The following is a 19,731-nucleotide window of genomic DNA, read 5'->3' on the forward strand; positions in this document are numbered from 1 at the left end:
AATTTTCCATTTTTAACTAGTAGCCAACCAGAACTCTTTATTTGGAAAAGCTATGCTTACTACTCCCTACAACTTTTTCCTCGGATACAAACTTTAACTTGCACATAAATAACCATGAGTATGATGTAATAAAAGTACCCATGTGTAGGATCACGTTACAAATCTTACTGTCCAATGAATGTCAGTGAAGATGAAAATGAAGGTCAATTCGCAGTAAGAAATATGACGAAGAGGTGGCCTCCTTTCAACCTGAAGACAGTAAGATTTGTAATATGATCTTACACAATGGAAACAGGGTGAATATTCAGTCAAAAAGGTAGTATAAATCCTTCAACATAAGGTAGACAACCACCCCAACCTGTGCAAAGTTGATTGGAAAATAAAGAAAGGTAGTGAAGCCCATATGTACAAAATCTGCACAATACCATTATCCCACTTCTGGTTCCAACAAAGCCAATAACTTAACATTTTGAAAAGAAAACAAAAAAAGATTGCAGTCCCTACACACCAAATGCGAACTCCTCATCAAACTTGTCAATGAAGTTTTGAAGTAGCCATCCAAATAGCCGAAATATTGACAAGATACTACCATTTACTTTTCCATGTTCCACACTTAAAAAAATAAAACTAATAAAATAAATAAACAAACAAAAAAACTTATCTACATTCCATTACAACTGAAATGATCTACAAAACAATAATTCACAGTCACAGAGGAATGTTCTATATAATCTGTACTCAATATATTAGAAAAATAGATTTCTATCCCCTTTCTGTGGAAAAGGGTCATTTCTTGTAAATTGCAAATGTTTGAACTATTTTATGGGCCTTATGGGAAATGAACAAATAGATCTTTTAGAGGGCTTGAGAGACCTTGGAGTAAGGTGGAGTGAGGTGTGGTCCCTTTTCACACCTCCCATTGGACCTCTGTTTGTAAATCTTTTTTCATTACCCTCTAGGTCATATTTTCTTTGATTACAGCCCCTTTTAAGGATAGTTGGACTCTTTTTGGGGTCGGTTTTTTGCATCCTCTATGTATTCTCCCATTTGATCTCAATGAAAGCTTGGCTTATTCATTATATATATATATATAAAAGCAGCAAGATGAAGTATGTGAAATCAACTAAGAAATTTCAAATAGCTTAAGCATGAGATAAATCATAGATGGCAACAAGTAAATATTAACAATTAGGGAAAAGAAGTTAAAGAGTAATTACCTATTTGGAATTCCTAAAATGAAGCTAAGAATCTTTGCATGTCTTTTTATTGTGGCCAAGGCCTTTACACTTGCTACATTGGAGCTGACGCTTAACTACTTCTAATGATTCATTCTGCTTCATCTTTGGACGACCTGGTGGTCTTCTAGTAGGTGGAGGGGTTACTGTAACTATTGCCTGAGTGGATTCACCCAGGATTAGTCTGTCCACATTTGGAATAGGATGTATTGACTCGGCATAAGTTAGGCGGTAACTCTCAACTGTGAAATATCTGGGGCAATAATCATATGGGCTCCTACCAATGCATTCAATGACAGCAATAGCATGGCAACAAGGCAAACCAGTAAGCTGCCATCCCTTACAGCTACAATCCCAATGATCAACATCAACAATGTCAACAGATTCCCCACGAACCTCAAATGTGCTTCCATGGGATAGTGAAACCTGAAATGACCGCGCAATTGATGTTTCTTTTTGTAACTTTTCCTCATTGGCTGGTGTTAATTTTGTCGTCCATTGGTCTGATTCAACCCTGCGTCTATATATTGTTTCCATCATTTTACCCCGTAAAACATCAATCATCTGTGTTATAGGCAATTCATGTGCTTCAGATATGGAACTGTAGAACTGCTGTCCAAAATTTGATGTGATATGGTTATACCTTGCTCCTCCAAAGAATGCATTTGCCCAATGCTCTGGTTCACTTTGTATGATCCAATTGTAAGCATCGGGTGAAATTCCTTTTATGCTTTCAGCACAGCGCTGGAAATCCTCAAGTTTAGATGCAAGAGCAGCAGCATAAAAATCATTAATCATAAATCGCCTGGCCTCATGAGAAAATTGGCCCTTTAAATCGTTGTTAAGCTTTTCAGCTAGATGGCGCAAACAGTAGCTATGGTATGACTTGTCAAATATTTCACCCAAAAACTTGTTCAGTCCATTCTGAAAATCTGCTACAAACGTAATCTGCTCTGACCTCTTCACTGCAGATTTCAGTTCCAGTAAAAACCAATGCCAATTTTCTTCTGTCTCAGCATCTACAACAGCGAAAGCTGCTGGAAATATGCCATCTTCCCCATCTACAGCGGTGGCAGTAAAAAAAAAACCCTGATACTTTGAGTTCAATGGAGTACTATCAAGGAAAAGAAGAGGCCGACAACCTTGCTGGAAACCAGAAATTGATGCATGAAATGACACAAATAGACGATGAAAGCTTGAGTCATCTTTAGTGGTGAATGAAGCAACACTTCCAGGGTTAGTTTCTTTGATCTTCTCACAAAAGTATGGCAACTGATTATATGCTTCCTTGTAGGAGCCTTGGAGCTGCTCTCTTGCTATCTCTTTCGCACGCCATGCCTGTGAATAGTTCAATTGAATTCCATATTCTCGTTTTATGTCATCTGCAATATCTTTTGGTTTGTAGTTTGGGGAGACTTTTAATTTTTCCTTTATGATATTTCCCACCCATCCCCTAGTAGCCCGATACCCGGCTTTAGCAGCAGCCCCTTCACATGAATGATTTGTGTTCATTTTTTTAATACAAATCAGTTGGGTAGTAGACAGCCTTGAGGCATATATTCGCCATGGACAACCTTGGTATTTGCATTTAACAGTGACACGATGGCTGTCATTTTTCTTATACCGGTAAGCAAAACCATGTGCAATTGAGTACTTATGCAAGGCTTCTCGGAATTCGCTGAAGCTGTTAAATCTTTGGTCTACACCAATAATGGCATTTTCCCATTGTTGTGCAGCTTTTCGATGTTTTTCATCATTGGACCCTGCAGGAACACAAATTAAAGGGACTTCATTGGACATGTCCATACCAATCTGATCAATAGCGATCATAGTCTCAACAGCAACATCTTCAGGCTCAACTACAGGAACTACTGCCTCAGAAACTGTTGTTCTACTTGACCTGCATTTTTAAAGGTCGCGTCACAAAATTAAGGGAAAATGCCTTATATGGGCCACACTATATATTAAATGCTCCGGGGGGGGTTAATTAATTTACTAGAAGTTTGCAGTAATAATTAAATTTAAATATGTTACCATTATATATAAAAACTTCTAGAAAAGAAAAACATACCAATCCAAGAAAAAAGGAAAAAAGAAATTACAGGACACGCTCAAACCCCAACATATTCTTTGTATTTAAATTGAAATTCATAATCGTTAATTATACCCATAGAAAAAATAATTTCCTTAACTTTAGTATATAGAAGTATAAGAAACCGTGATTACTGGACAAAAAATGAATATGAACATTAAATAGAACAAACATTGATGGCCCAAATCTTTCAACTTTTAGTATTTATTCAATAGGTATCTATAATTGCCAAATTCTATGATACTCAATAATGTTTATAATTTTCAAAAATACAAAATCATTTATAAACAATCCCTAACCAAGCCACAAAATATCTAATGGGAGAATTTTGTTAGAATGTGTGACAAGAGAACAATAACTTCCATTCCCCTAGGTAGCAATTCAAATTCCAACTATTTTTAAAGACAACATTTTAAATGAAAAAGGAACTTATTGAGGAATGGGAGCTTGAAGAATCCTCAATGAAGAGAATAGGAATTACAGAAGGAACTCCCGCTAGAAAAAGGATAAAGAGCAAATCTGGTGTGCCACTCACTAATATTACAGACAAATAAGTACTAAATTGAGCGATGAGAATGAGGGGGTTTGGGCAGATTTAAAAATAAAGCAAAATGGATGAAACAGAATAAGTAAAGAAAATAAACATGACTCATTGATTAACTACCTACTAGCAGGCATATTAGATAAATTCCGAGCAGCAGCTTCCTCTGACAAGATAAACACATCAACCGTGATAGAATCCTTTAAAAAGTTTATCATCCGCTTTAAATCCTTGTCCTTGGATATTGAGATGAGGGTTTTCTTGTTAGCAGGAAGAAAATACTTGATAGACATTGTATCTATACTACAACTAAACATTTCTGCTACTTCTGTCTTGAAATCATCCAAATTTGTTTGTTGATCGATATCTATAGCATAGGCCTCACCCCCATTGTAAGACAGGGATCCATCTTTGTTTTTCACAAACTCACCACCTGATTGGCATATAGCAATTATTTTCTTCGTAGCTGTGGCCTAAGCAATTACACATGATAACATTATAAACAATACCCAATAATCAAAATATCTTACGTCAAAATTAATCAGAAGAAAATATTATTAGCAAAACACAGGACACAAAATTAAGAGCAGAAAACAGCAACCAGATAAGGAACGATATTAACATTGAGAATGTGCTCATACGTCATACCAAGTAACAAATTTACATGCTTGACAAAATGTTTGACTTTTTCATACTAAATTCATGGTCATTTTGCAAAATTTAGACCCTCAACAGTATAAAATGACCATTATCATTATGAATCAATAAGTATGTGTGCTCCTAAAACCATGAGTCTAAATCTTAAAGAAAAACAGAGGCGGGATATGAAGTCAAGCTACATTTACAAAAGTGACCAACCAAAAATGACAGTAAAATGCAAATTTGGTTCAATAGAAAATTCTGTGCATGATGCAGTATATTTCTTACAGTAGAACTGAGGCACCAATATGATGGTCGTTAGTTAATTTACCCATCCTTAACATGATCAAGAGCTAATGGAAGTAATCGGGGGTGATCGTGACCCTGTGATTCGATTCTTCAATAGTTAAATATTGGCAACAGTTTGCATGATGCCACTGGATGGAGAAATGCAACCATTAATAAAAACCTAGACAAGGTAAGAGAAAGAGTCCTTACAACTGAACCGTCACTTAATGAAACATAATATTAGAGAAGTCTTTGTTGAAGCTCACAGGGAAGATGCTGACGAAAGCATACATTGGTGCATTTCATGGCTTTGACTTCAAAAAAGCAAAGCCCATGTAGCTAAAGCCCAAGTAGAGGAGAAGGACATAAATGAATTTAGACTACATTCAAAATTTCGAATGAAAGGAGCCTTGAGGATATGAAACTATGGTTAAGAATGACTTTAAAGAACTGAATCAATTGATAGTTACTACCAATACCAATAAGGTGCACCTTCTTTTATAGTGGTTCAATCATATTTTGATCAATGGATGGACTATAGAGCCCTTTCAGATATTTTTTTAAACGGAAACAAATTTTCATTGAAAGAATGAAAGGAAACTAATGCTCAACTAAAACAATAACAAGTAAACAAATGCAAAAGAAGTACTAAGACAACATTGCGCTAAATAAATAAACTATGTTGGAAAAACAAAGTCATTCCAATTTAAGCATAAATTTTGAATAGAAAATTCTATAACTGGAAAGAGAGCACCAGGAAGAAGTATTAATCCTAGCAGTTTCAAAACGATCCATCCATGCTAATGATTTATCTTGGATGACGCTGATTTCTTTCGGACCAATTATCAGCAAGGATTTCTTCAATTTAGTGGCTCAATCTTAAGAACGCCAATGTTCTTTTTTTTTTTTTTTTTTAGTACAACTCCAAAGTTAGAGTATGCTTGGATTGGAACAATCACCTTCATCTCTATATTGCTCAGAGAAAATCTAAGATACGAGTTGAAACATCATTTCAACCATGGATTTGGAGATGCAGCCCATATATGAGATGCGACCCTGGAGAAAACCCGAATTCAGAAATGCTGATTTTCTTTCGGGTCAATTATTTTTTGTATTGTGTGGCCAATATCGGCTGGAAGGAAGGTGATTAGTATTTCTGGTGGTTTCTTAAAGCATGGTTGGTTTACATTTTGGGATATGTTGAGGAACTTTATCGAGAAGCTTGGCTTGAAAGATTCTCAATTTTTGGAAGTGCAATCCTAATGGCTATATAGATATTGTGAATTCACTCATCCCACCTTCTCTTCCATCAGCAGTTACGAATTTGTTCTCCAAATCCTCTTTTGGGGTAAGAAAAGATAAAGAAGTTGCTGGATTTAAACTCGAATTATTTGTTAGTGGTTTTCTGTTGAATGTGCATGATGATTGGAAAGATATTCAGAGGCCCAATGTGGTCCACTCTGAAATCATTTTTTCACTTAATCCTTTTATGAATGATAAATTTTTCCTTCGATTTGAGCTCCCATCTTGTTTTTTGTGTTGTGGGTGAAAAACATTTCTAGGAAGATCATTGGGGTAATAGACCTCTCTCCTCTGCATTTCCTCGATTATTTCACCTGTCCTCCTTCAAAAACCTTCATGTGTCTAATTTTCTAGTTTGATCTGGGAATTCCATGTCTTTTTCCTTCAGTTTTCGTCATCCTGTGCCCAAAAGATGACCTCTTTTCTTACTCTACTTGAGGGTTTCAACTTTTCGCAAAGGAGACGAGATATTCGAATTTGGAGTCCTAATCCTTTAAAGGGATTCTAGTCTAAGTCTTTCTTTAGGATTTTATTGGACCCCTCTCCTACTTGTGAGTCGATCTTTGATGTTTTATGGAGGATTAAGATTCCAAAAAAAGTTAAATTCTTTTCTTGACAAGTGTTACTCAGTGTGTGAACACATTGGATGCTTGTAAGATGCCTTTGTGTTATTGGGCCCTTTATGTTATATCCTTTGTCAAAAGGTGGGGGGAAACCTGGATCGCCTTCTCTGGAAGTGTCAATTTGGAAAGTCTACGTCACTACTTTAGTCGTTTGATTCATGTTTCATCTAAGATCCTAAATTTGTTAGATTGTAGCACATCTTATATTGAAGTTCAAAAGAACTTTGTGGTTTCATACAATTAAAAATAAGGATCCAGAAAGTGAAAATATTTCCTTTGATTCGCAGATGTCACTCCAATATTTTTTATAGAAACAATTGCTTTCATTGAGAGAAAATGAAATAATACAAGGGCCATAAATATGCAGATATAACTCTAATTGATGTTCCTTCAATGTCTTATATAGGCACTTTGAAACTAAAAGGTTTTTCGAAACTAATGGACATCATTCAAAATAGCTCAGTAATTGAAGATGAAAAGTCTCCTCAGCATAGTTGTTCACCACCTTTTCAGACTCCATAAGGGTAAGAATGTCACCTTCCCTCACAGGTGCCTTGACATTTCTCATGATGTAACGATTCTGATCGAGAAACTTGACTCTCACTTGAGTCAGCTAACCTCTTGATCTTGTTCGACCCATTACCTTCACCACCACATCGTGTTTGATCTGGGATTCCATTTCGTAAATGAATTGAGGTATGAACGGAGAGAAACCGGAGGCAAAGGATTTTGCAGTTGTTCACCACCTTTTGATAATTTACTAGGTCAACAACAAGATTTTTTGCATGCTTCAAAAGAAAACTAAGATGCCTAATGTGATCACTCACGTGATGCATTTTGGTGATTTCCTTAAGGCTATTGAATCTTCTAAGTCCTTAAGCAATCAAGAGATAAAGAATTGTTTTATAGCATCTTAACTCCAATACTATACTCAAAGGAAAGTGCATCATTCTTCGGTCCTTCCATTCACTTGATGGCTCATCCGACCGGTTTCTCTCATACTATCCAAGCACTAGAAATGAGAGGATTCGAATTGCGGATGGGTCCTTCGCTCCTATTGCTGGAAAAGGTAGACTGTCACCATTTCAGGGATTAACTCTGCAAAATGTCTTACATGTAACCAAAATTTCTTACAACTTATGATCAATAAGCAAAATAACAAAAGATTTGAACTGTAGAGTTGTCTTCTCACCAGATACCGCTTTGTTTCAGGACTTGAGCTCGGGGAAGACGATTGGCACTGCCCGATATGACAGAGGCCTATATTTCCTTTCTGCAGATGCTTCCTCCAAAAGCTTGTTTAGGACTAGTCTTTTATCTTCGTTTACTATGTCTGAAACAAATTATTTATTGTGGCATTTTCGTCTTGGACATCCTAGTTTTCAATATATGCGATATATATTTCCTCATTTATTCCATAATGTGAATGTTTCTTCATTATCTTGATGTCTGTATACGTGCTAAACAACCTCGCGTGTCGTTTGTTTCTCAGCCCTATAAACCTACCCAACCTTTTCACCTGGTCCACAATGATGTTTGGGGTCCCTCAAGCATCTCTACCCTGTCTGGTAAACGGTGGTTTGTAATTTTCATCGTTGACCATACCCGACTTACATGGGTATATCTCCTTGCTGATAAGTCTGAGGTTTTATCTACCTTCAAACAGTTCTATACCACTGTATTAACACAGTTCAACACAAAGATTGCCATTCTTCGGAGTGACAATGGTTGTGAGTTTGTCAACCACACCTTCCAGGAATTCCTAGTGTCAAAAGGGATCATCCATCAAAACTCGTGTGCATATCCTCCACAACAAAATGGGGTGGCTGAACGAAAAAATCGCCCTCTCATTGAAGTTGCTCATTCCTTGATAATTCCAGCGTCTCTCCCTTCGTACCTGTGGGTAGATGCGATTCTTACCGCAACTCATCTAATTAATAGAATGTCTTCACGAGTTCTAAAGTTTCAAACCCCTCTTGAGTGCTTCAAAGAGTCCTATCAGTCTATCCGTCTTATTCCTGAGGTTCCTTTTCGTGTGTTTGGGTGTACAACCTTTGTTCATACTCATGGTCTACACCGGACTAAGTTTGCTCCATGAGCTAAAAAATGTGTGTTTGTCAGGTATCCCCTTCATCAACGAGGCTATAAATGCTTTCATCCATCTTCCAGAAAATATTTTGTCACTTTGGATATCACGTTCCTTGAAGATAAACCGTTCTTTCCCGTTAGTCATCTTCAGGGGGAGACCACGAATGAAGAGACTAACAGTTCCACATACTCCGTACCCATTAGCCTCAATCTTGAGCCCAGTCCTAATATTCTTGAACCTGAGCCTAGCCCCAATGTTCCTGGACCTAGTCTACCTAGTCTTGAACCTAACTTTGCTCTTGTTATTCCCAGTCTACCTAGTCTTGAACCTTATTCTGCTCTTGTTGTTCCCGTGTCGGTTCTTCCTACTAGACAAGTGCCCTGGATAACATACTATAGGAAGAATCTCAGAAAAGAAATTCAAGAAACCTCTGGTGTTCCATCGGAAAGTGTCCAAGCATCGAAACCAGCTCAAGTTCAAGATCCTGTTGTTTCAGAGGAGAGTCTTGAAGAAAAGTCTGGGAACATAGAAAATGATGAAAAGAGCTCATAGAAGGTTGAAACTTCAGGAGGTAATGAGGTGCTGAAAGATCCTCAAGAAGATGCAGAATTGTCTCAAAAGTCTGATACTGAAGAGGGACAGACAAAAACTAACAACTATGATACCACTCTGGATATGCCAATTGCTCTGAGAAAGGGAACCAGGTCATGTACAAAATACCCTTTGCATAGTTTTCTGACCTATAGTAACTTATCTCCTGGTTTTAAGGCTTTTACTACTCAGCTGGATGCTCTAGCAATACCTACCTGTGTACATGCGGCCATGGAAGTTCCTGAGTGGAAAGCAGCAATAATGGAGGAAATGAGAGCTCTTGAGGCAAATAAGACTTGGAAGTTAGTAGCTCTCCCTAGAGGTCACAAAACAGTTGGTTGCAAATGGGTGTTCACAATGAAGTATAAGTTTGACGGAACACTCGAGAGGTATAAAGCCAGGTTAGTTGCTAAAGGGTTCACTCAGACATATGGGATTGATTATTCAGAAACTTTTTCCCCAGTGGCTAAGTTAAACACGATTCGTGTTCTTCTGTCTGTCGCCGTAAATAAAGATTGACCCCTACATCAACTAGATGTAAAGAACGCATTCCTAAATGGTGAGTTGGAAGAGGAAGTTTATATGAGTCCACCTCCAGGTTTCGAAGCTAAGTTTGGGAATCATGTTTGCAAACTCAGGAAGTCTTTATATGGGTTGAAGCAGTCCCCTAGGGCATGGTTTGATAGGTTCACCGTGTTTGTTAAGTCCCAAGGATTTGTTCAGAGGCATTCTGATCATACCTTGTTTACCAAAAAATCACCCTTAGGAAAGATTGTTATGTTGGTAGTGTATGTTGATGACATCATCCTATCAGGGGATGACACGACAGAAATTGCTAAGCTAACAGAGGATGGCAGGTGAATTTGAAATCAAGGATCTTGGTAGTTTAAGGTATTTTCTAGGGATGGAAGTGACAAGATCAAAAGCAGGAATATTTGTATCTCAGCGAAAGTACACTCTGGACTTGTTAAAGGAAACAGGAATGACTGGATGCAAACCTATTGACACTCCTATTGAGGTCAATAGCAAACTGAAAAGTATTTTGGAAGGAGTTCCTGTGAATAAGGAGAGGTATCAACGCTTAATAGGAAAACTGATTTACTTGTCTCATATTAGGCCCGACATCTCCTATGCTTGTGAGTGTAGTAAGTCAGTTCATGCAGAGTCCATATGAGGAGCACATGGAAGCTGTGACTCAAATTTTGAGATATCTAAAGTCCACCCCTAGGAAGGGCTTGGTGTTCAGGAAACATGGCACACGGAGCATCGAGGCATATACTGACTCAGATTGGGCCGGATCTGTGACTGATAGAAGGTCAACCTCAGGGTATTGTACCTTTGTATGGGGAAATTTGGTAACTTGGCGGAGTAAAAAACAAGGTGTAATGGCCAGAAGTAGTGCTGAGGCAGAGTATAGAGCTATGAATCTGGGAGTGTGTGAAGAAATCTGGTTGCAGAAAGTTTTATCTAATCTTCACGAGAGTAGTCCGGGGCCTATGAAGCTGTATTGTGATAATAAGGCTGCCATCAGTATTGCGAATAATCCCGTGCAACATGATAGAACGAAACATGTGAAAATTGACAGGCATTTTATTAAAGAAAAGTTAGACCGCAAAGCTATTTGTATTCCCTATGTACCTTCAGTCCAACAGATTGCAGATGTTTTTATGAAAGGGTTATCGAGACAGACGTTTGAAGCTTGTATTAGCAAGTTGGGTCTTGCCGATATCTATGTCCCAACTTGAGGGGGAGTGTTGAAATACGTTGAATTAGCCCTAAGGGCATTTTTGTAATTTATGCTATATTTGCTAAATTAGGGTTTCACCTCATTCTATATATATCTGAGGTTGGGTTTATTGTAGGTATGACATTAAATAATAAGTCCTTTTCTACCGTGGTTTTCCTTCCCTGAATTAGGGTTTTCCACGTAAACTCCTTGTGTCGTCTTCTTTTCTTCTATTTCAATATTATCCAACGTTGATCTTCACCTACTACTAACCCCTTTGATTAAGCAAAAACTTCAAAGCCTTCTAATCATACAACCCACAAACTTCTAACTACAGAGGCGTCATCTCTACTTTATAGGTTCTATTTTGTATAGTTGGAGACCCTTCTTTTGGAGGGCTTCTTTTCTCTTTCGGTGAGGTTTGGTTTTTGTATGCCCTATATTCTTTCATTTTTATCTCAGAAAGTGGTGTCTATAAATAAATAGTTAAAAAGGGGGGGTTGGTTAATGGACAGAAGGTAAAGCGTAACTAAAAAATGCTAGAGGTTGTTGGTCTTGTTGAATTAGCACAGCAACCAAACCAACCCCAAAAGCATTTGATTCTATGATGAATTGCTTAGAGAAATTTGGAAGGCTGGAAGAGTAGTTGTTGCTTTTTTGGGTTTATCAAAGGCATCTTGCACTATATTACTCTAAAGACAAATTACTTTTTTTTAGAAATTGAGTTGTAGGAAAAGCCAAGCATACTGCAGTATTTTTTTTTTTAAATATCCGTGAGTGTCTAGGTCAGTATACGCATACCTCGACAAATCTCACGGACAACCCGCCTGACCCTACAACATTTGGGTGTCAAGAAACCCGTAGGATATTAACTCCTAGGTAGGTGGTCACCATGGATTGAACCCATGACCCTAGCCGTTTGGCCTTTTTTTTATGTTCCCATTACCACTAGGCCAACCTATGATTGTTGCCAAGCACAATATAATGTGCCACAAACTTTCCATAATACCCAATCAAGTCAAGAAACCAACGTAGTTCCTTAATGTTTTGTGATGTTCGCCATTGCACAATTACCTCAATTTTCGATGGATCAGCTAAGACTCCTTGGCCTGGTCCAATATGGCCCAAGTACTCAATTGTGAAAATTCTCCTTCATAACAAGCAGCCATTTGGCCCATCTCGAAGCCTTAAATGGATCACAATTAAAGCCAATGACTAAACTCTTTCCTTGATTGATCTTAAGACCATATATATACTCCAATAAGAACAAGGGCAGTTTAGTTCTCGAAATACAAAAATATCTATCTAAGCTATTTAACATTCAGATAAAATTAGACTAACATAATCAAGGAAAAAAACATACATATTTGTGCCGTTAGAGGAGCCTATGACAATTAAACAAAACATGCTTTAAATAATGCCATCTATTTCATTAGTAGACTTTTATTTTTCAACCACGAAGACAAGAATATTAATTAAAAAATAATATTACCAAGAGATTGATTGGAAAAGATAAATAGATGGCCATCTGTCAACCATGGAAGGAGATACTGCATGCAGCATACAACAACCTCTCTTCAGTGTCGTGCTTCAAACATTAATGGGCAAATGAAGGTGCATTTTCATAACTTCAGACTTTTCATCTTCTTCTTCCTCTTATTTTTCTTCTTCATACTACTGTTTTTCACTGTTCTACTGTTTCCTACTTCTTTTGTATCTTCTTTCCTATTCTTCACCATTTTCTTTGCTTTCCTAACTTTCTAAATCTTCTTCTCTTCGTATTATTATTTTTCTTCTCCCAACTCTTCTATTTCTCAATTATTACAAAATATTAAAAGAAGAAGAAGAAAAGACATGGTTCGCCTGCATACATGGTGAAGGAACAATGGAGCAATAAAAGGCGCAGCCAGATGAGCATCTAGTTGAAGGTGCTAGCCCTGGCTACCTTCAAGGCACAATGACCCAAGGTCGTCTCCGCCTCTTGCCTTGAAAACACTAATTTATGTCTCACTACATTAAAATGTTGAAGTATGTTGATATAATTAAATTTTCTGTAACCCACCAACTTAAGCTTTTGTGTTGATTGGTGATTTAACATCGAATGACAAATCATAACAAAAGATCCTATATTTGAACCCTTATAATCTCATATCCTTCCCAATTAATATTGATTTCCACTTGTTGGATCTTCTTCAAACTCACAAGTGAGGAGACATGTTGAAGTTTATTGATATAAATAAATTTACCAGAAATGTAATCTACCAACTTAAGCTTTTTGGTTGATTGGTGATGTAATATAAAACTTGACATGTACACTAGACGTAATGCATTTGCATCGTGAGAACATTAAACCGAGTCATAAAATAAAAATATTGAGGGAGCATTTGAGGCTCTGAGTTGGCTGTTATAGTTAGTGGATTGTAACAGTTTGTGTTTGGGATACAAACTATTTTAGTCCGAGTGAGAAATAGTAAATACTTTAACAAAGAGGGAAAGAGAAAATGAACAAAAATTAGTAAACATTGTAACAAAGAGGGATTTAAAATAATAATATTGTAGTTAATCGTAAGCTATAAATAATAGTTAGAAACACCAAATATTATAATTGGAGCCTCAAATGTGGAGTGGGCTATAATATCCCACTCCACCCACTTGAAGTTGGGGGCCAAACAACCCCTAAAAGGGCTCTAGTCAATAGAGCTAGACTAATGGTATACTTCTTTTTAAGAGAATCGTGAATTTATATACTTACTTGGTCTTCTAATGTAAAAGCAGATTGCCGTCCCATTTCCATGGTTTGTTCAACTACCTAAAGATCAAACTTTGCATTAGGAAAAATGGTACCCAAAAAAATAAATAAACACAACAACAACAACAAAATGAGAAAGCAAGTGCATTAAAAATGTCACCATTTTAGAGCTTTCAATCGCAGGATCACTATCATCCATTGTCTTCTCCCCAACATTGTTCAGTTCTTGACTTATTATTGCTACAGCACAAAAATATGCCAATAGAATGTGAAACATATAGAAGAAAATAGGATATTTGAAAATTCTATCACATTTCAACACTCACATATACAACAAAAAACTCAAAGAAAGCATAGTTCCCACAAGTATAGTCATATTTTTTCTCCCTTCTGCCTCCTATAATTTAGCAATACAGAAATTTACCACTCCACAATAAACCATATTTAATACTTGAGTTTTGAACATATCTGGAAGACTGAAATTTGGAACCAAAGCCATTGTTTCTTTTTACCTACATTTCAATTATTGAGTCCTCAAGCCTGGATTGCAATGCAAACCTATCCTTTAATCTACTAAATATAAAATAGGGAACAACATTCTAATTCCTTCGAGTCAAGTGTATTATATTATAAGATTTATATCACGCCAAACATATCAAAACCGCAGAAATATAATTGTAAACAAAAATTGCGTAGTTATTGTGAACAAATTACATGAATGGGTTGAAACAGGAAACAACTAATTAATTGTTTGAAGTTAAAAAATAAAGGGGAGAAAAACAGAGAGCTGATGAAAGAATGGAGAATTTCACAAAACTGGCTAATGGAACCATATAACCAAGAAAAGCAAAGCTGAGCATTTAGGCCAATAAGAACAGAGTGATAGATGGAAACGAAGTTCTTATTACAATTACTGTGGTTGAAGATCCTTCCTTGGTATGTCAACTTGAGAATGAGATTGGTAATATTAGGAAACAAAAAGTTCTAAAACGAAAATTCCAAATTAAAAATAGAAGTCCCATGCATTCCATGGGTAGAAATTCCTCCAACAGGGACATATGCATATTTAGCTACAAGCTTATGGATTTCACACATATATAAAGTCTTACATGATGTTATCTGAACATTATCATCCGTTGTAGATTCATTAATGCCTCTCTCATCAAACAGCTCTACCCTCTTATTAGCAGGAGTATTCATATACCTGTGTTCCAGCCATAAAACACCAGAAATTCACTTTTTTTCCGATAGAAACAACTTTCATTGAGAAAGAATGAAAGAATACAATGACATATAAAATGAGAAATTCACATTTCAAGCTATCTAATTCTAAAATGCAATCACCAAAAATGTTAGATCGTGCAAACCAAGTTTGATCACCCCAAAAAAAGTGTAATTACCGAGATAGAGAGGCTACATCCATAAATCCATGAATTTAAAAAACAATTGGATATCCACAAGCAAATATATCCATAGTTCTCATTCGATTTCTACAAATCAATAAAAAAAAAATTCTTTTAAGTTCTTTTAATTAAACACCAAATGTTTCGCCCAAAAAATCATTTAAATGGTTATTTTCCCATAGAGAATCCTCATTTAAAGAGAAATTTGTTAATCCTCCTAACAAAAACAAAATAATTAACCTACCAAATTATCTAATTGTCAATATACATAGTCCAAATGTTCATTTTTTTTTTATAGAAACAACTACGTTCATTGAGAAAAAAATGAAAGAATGCAAGGACATACATAGTCCAAATGTTCCATTTTATAGTTCAAAGTTCAAACATATAAAATCATCCAAGTCATTAGACAATAAAACTTAAAATTTTAATATTATGCATATATAATCACATTAGTAATTTTATTATATAAAAAAGGGGTAAATGGGATGGAGATGATAAACATATAAAATTATCTAATTCATTGAACAATAAATCTTACTTTTTAAATGTTATGTATATATAATCACAATATTAATTGTATTATATAAAAAGGGGTAAAATAGGGAGGAGATAGGTGTCCCCCATTAAGCTTATGAAAAAAGTTACTCCGCACTCCCTCCCTCAATTCCCACCCCATTAGGGGCACATCCACAAACCATGTCCCCGCGTAGAGAATGCACATCCCTACGTGGCCAAGAGACTCAAATTCATTTATTAAACCAACATCCTTTGGCTACAACATTCTGGAACTACATACAAAAGACCTTCAAATTCTGCTTCACGAGACTTAACGGTTTCTTTACCCTCCTTGATGGGCCCCTTAATAGACACCCGTTCAAAAATGAGAGGAAAATCCTATGGAGAAAATTTATCTATGCTTTCTATTGGAACTTATGTCTAGAAAGAAATGCTCGCCTCTTCACAGATTAACAACAAAGCATACAATCTTTACTTGATTCTACATCTTTTCTTCTTTAACTAGAGTGAACCTTTTCCGTGCTTTTGTAAATATAGCTTACCGACCTCATGACAAACTAGAAGAGTATTTTTGTAGTTTTACTCACTGATGGGGATTCCTTTGTAATCTATTTCATCAATCAATGAAATGGTATCTATATCCTATAAAAGAAGAAAATTAAGGCTAAAATTGATCTGAATCTGATTCTCTCAACCGTCCAGCTTAATTCTGGCAAGGGTAAATGGATTTGGATGCTTGAAACATCTGGGATTTTGACCACATAATCATTATGATCAAGACAGAGAGAAGTTCCCAAAATTCCAAAGAAATAATAGATATCTATTTAATGAAGTTAGCAACCCCTTTAAATAGGCTGAAACTAACTAAGTTAGAGTCTTGGACAGCTGGACTAACTAATCAGCAAAGGCTGTACAGCTTTTAAAATAAAATACAACCAACTAAAAATACAACAGAATAACCGAGAGGTTCCAAAGAACAAAGTCAGCTGGACCAAGAACTACAAGACTTGCCAAGAATGCAAAGAACAGAAAAAGATCCAAATGACAAGAGGTCCTACATCACATAAACGATGCTCTTTCAACTGTATCACAGAGGAATCCTCCAGACTTATACAAGCTGATTTGGAAGGGACTCTTTCATATTAAATTTTTTCTATGGGATTCAACCTTCACACAGTGGACAGAATTCGAAGAAAGCACCGCTGGATCAGTCTCTCCCCAAATCGCTGCTGTCTTTGCAACTCTGATTATGAGACCCAAGGCCATCTCTTCATATACTGCCTTTTTCAAAAAGGATTTGCATACATTTTCAAACAGCCTTTACTAAAATTTTTCTTTTCTTTTCTTTTTTTTTTCCAAAAGACTGTAACTAGTTTTTGACGCCTCCAGTCAACCTAAAAGACTTGGTTATTGTTGATAGTAATACATTGTATTTGGGTACTATTTACACCCTTTTAAAGATTATAGTCTTTCTTCATGATTGAAGATCATTTTTCCAATGCACCTTTGGTGGTCATTTAATTTATCAATGAAATACTCAAATTTCTTCCCCCAAAAAAAAAAGTTTAAAACGAGGTCCACTGCCTAGCCTAACGAATCAATGTGCTAACCGGACGTCTTTTCCTAAACTCCATTGATGGAATGGGGTCTTCTTCTCCCCCTCCATTCGGTGAATAAAATTTTGTTCATAAACATTAATTTGACGGTGGAAAAAAGGCTCTTCTAATCCACAAAACCACGCTTCAATAAAGGTGTGAGAGAACCAAACAGAATCAAAGGCTTGAAGGGTCCCTGAACATAAAAATTGATAACTACATACGAGACATAAACCATTGTCATTGGAACCGTTCAATGCATATATACAACAAGGCAATATAATCTGAAACAATCACAAAATAGAGAGGGCGTTGGTTAAGAACATACGGAAGGGCACGAAAACTGTCGCGAATTTCGCCATGGATCTGATCCAACCGAGGGCTCCTCTGCACACTGCTAGCCATTCCGCCGGTAGAATAAACTGAAGAAGCTGAAGGAAATCTATTGCATTAATATCTATGAATGGTGTTCCACTCTATCAAAGCTAACTGAAGGGGATGAAAGAAGAAAGAAGGAGTGAAGGCAAAACGGAAAAGACGAATGAATGAAAGCTCGCGAAGAAGACGATGAAGCGCTGAAACGTAGGAACTTTAAAAGGAGAAAAATGCAGAGAGAGAAGCTCAAAATTAAAGGGAATCAATCAATTTTGGAGAAACGAGAATGGAGGTAAATTTATGAAGGGCGGTTTTGGTTGAAGTTTGTATGTATACGGTTAAGATGCCTAAAATGTCTCAGGTTTTTTTTTTTTTCACATATTAATAGATAATCACAAGTAGGGCTTATTTATATTTGGGTAATTTTAAAATAATAATTAATAAATACTTGGTTTGAAATCAAAATAATAAAAAAAATTTAGGAAAAAAAAAAAAGATATTGTCAAAAATTATCTACTATTTTTTATGAAAAATCCAAGTACAATTTTATTTTATATTTATATGTGTTTTCAAATAAATAACTAGTAAATAATTATATTTTTCAAACTAAAAAAAAAAATTACTTAGAAACAAAATATTGATTTCGTCGAAAAAACTTGAATATTACATTAAGAGTAATATTTGGGTGTTCATCTTCATGCATCCACTAAAATCATAAAAAGATAAATATTTTTAAATATATTTAAAAAAAAAAAAAAAAAAAAAAAAAAAAAAAAAAAAAACTTGTCACATTATAGCGATGTGTCCGAGTATTTTTCCTATAATAATCTAACATTAAATATCGTATAATTAAGGTTGTTAATGTTATGTGAAGAAAAAACTAATGATAAATTATTTACCGACCGTTTTTAGCTTTTTGATAAAATAAGATTGAGGAGATGAAAAAACAAAAAGATTTATTTTTGTCATTGTCAAATGATACGATAAACTAGTTATTTCAATTTACTAATACTTTATTAATAAAAAAACGGTTCCATAGAGAAAAAAAGATAGGAGTACTAATAAAAATATATGAAATGATACCATGATAAAATAGGAAATAACGAAAGATTTAGTGGTAAAAAGGGAATGTAAAATTAAATTGAGAAAAAAGGGGGGGGGGAATATAGGGCATGAAAGATATATCTATACAAAAGATGACAATAACGAGGGTAAAATATGTACTAATGAAATATTTAAGGGCGAAAGAAAGAAGTTAAAAATATGTTTTTGATCCTTCAAAATCAATTTTGATTGTATAAAAAATTTATTTTAAAGTGAAATTAAATATTAAATTAATTTTGAGTAATTAATAATATGATTAAAAGTAATTTTGAACGTGACAAAAATGATTTTAATAATTCAAAATCACTCCGCCCATACTATAGAATTAAAATCATTTTGTCATTCACGAATATTAGAGCATAACTCAGTTGTAATTAACATGTACTATATTACTTAAGGTTGAAGATTAAAATCCCAGTACCCTCACTAGAGATGTCGATCTTCTCCGCAAATGCAGAAGTATTATGCATATATTTGTATGTGTATATATCTATACTATATTAAAATGTGCAAAATGGGGAGAATATTTGCCCTCATTTTTAATTAGATCCCTAACACGTCCTTGACTTAAATAGTTAGTTATTTAAACTCACATATCAAAACCTCAAGTAAAGACACCTTTTTAACAAACATCCTTTCATTACGTATCAAAAATCTATTTAGGGACATGTTTCCCTCAAACATTCTTTCAATAGACACCTTCGTGCATGTACTTAATCAATGTGGAGGGGATTAAAGATTTTAGGAGCAATCCATCTTTTCTCCAAATACAAAGGTAACCATCATCAATGTGTGTAAATGTTTCTCCAAACCCTTCTCGTGGTATTGAATTCAACCATCGAAGAGAGAATGAAAGACAA

The 19,731-nt window shown here is 35.5% G+C and overlaps 1 protein-coding gene across 2 annotated transcripts; it reads right to left on the minus strand.

The window, feature by feature from the left end:
- Positions 1–1,114: 1,114 nt before the first annotated feature.
- LOC120092551 (uncharacterized) lies at positions 1,115–18,121 on the minus strand. 2 transcript variants are annotated; one of them, XM_039050671.2, is made up of 6 exons: positions 17,721–18,121; positions 14,985–15,079; positions 14,036–14,115; positions 13,879–13,935; positions 3,992–4,341; positions 1,115–3,135 (listed from the first exon to the last, which is right to left on the minus strand). In XM_039050671.2, exons 1-6 carry the CDS (start codon positions 17,795–17,797, stop codon positions 1,242–1,244), a joined length of 2,553 nt encoding a protein of 850 aa, XP_038906599.1. In that variant the 5' UTR covers positions 17,798–18,121; the 3' UTR covers positions 1,115–1,241. The 2 variants fall into 2 exon arrangements, with proteins under 2 accessions (XP_038906599.1, XP_038906600.1); XM_039050672.2 differs by having other exon boundaries at positions 3,992–4,301; positions 17,721–18,069.
- Positions 18,122–19,731: the final 1,610 nt, after the last annotated feature.

The sequence above is a fragment of the Benincasa hispida genome, chromosome 12 (genome assembly GCF_027475165.1).
Source record: "Benincasa hispida cultivar pf3 chromosome 12, pf3_genome.v1.1, whole genome shotgun sequence".
Classification (NCBI taxonomy): Eukaryota; Viridiplantae; Streptophyta; class Magnoliopsida; order Cucurbitales; family Cucurbitaceae; genus Benincasa; species Benincasa hispida.

Coding starts and splice junctions, on each gene's coding strand:
- LOC120092551 (XM_039050671.2), bottom strand. CDS start 17,797: ATGGCTAGCAGTGTGCAGAGGAGCCCTCGGTTGGATCAGATCCATGGC. Junction 14,116..14,984: donor TAATGTTCAGATAACATCAT/GTAAGACTTTAT, acceptor TTTGTGCTGTAG/CAATAATAAGTCAAGAACTG. Junction 4,342..13,878: donor CTTTTACATTAGAAGACCAA/GTAAGTATATAA, acceptor GTAATTGCTTAG/GCCACAGCTACGAAGAAAAT.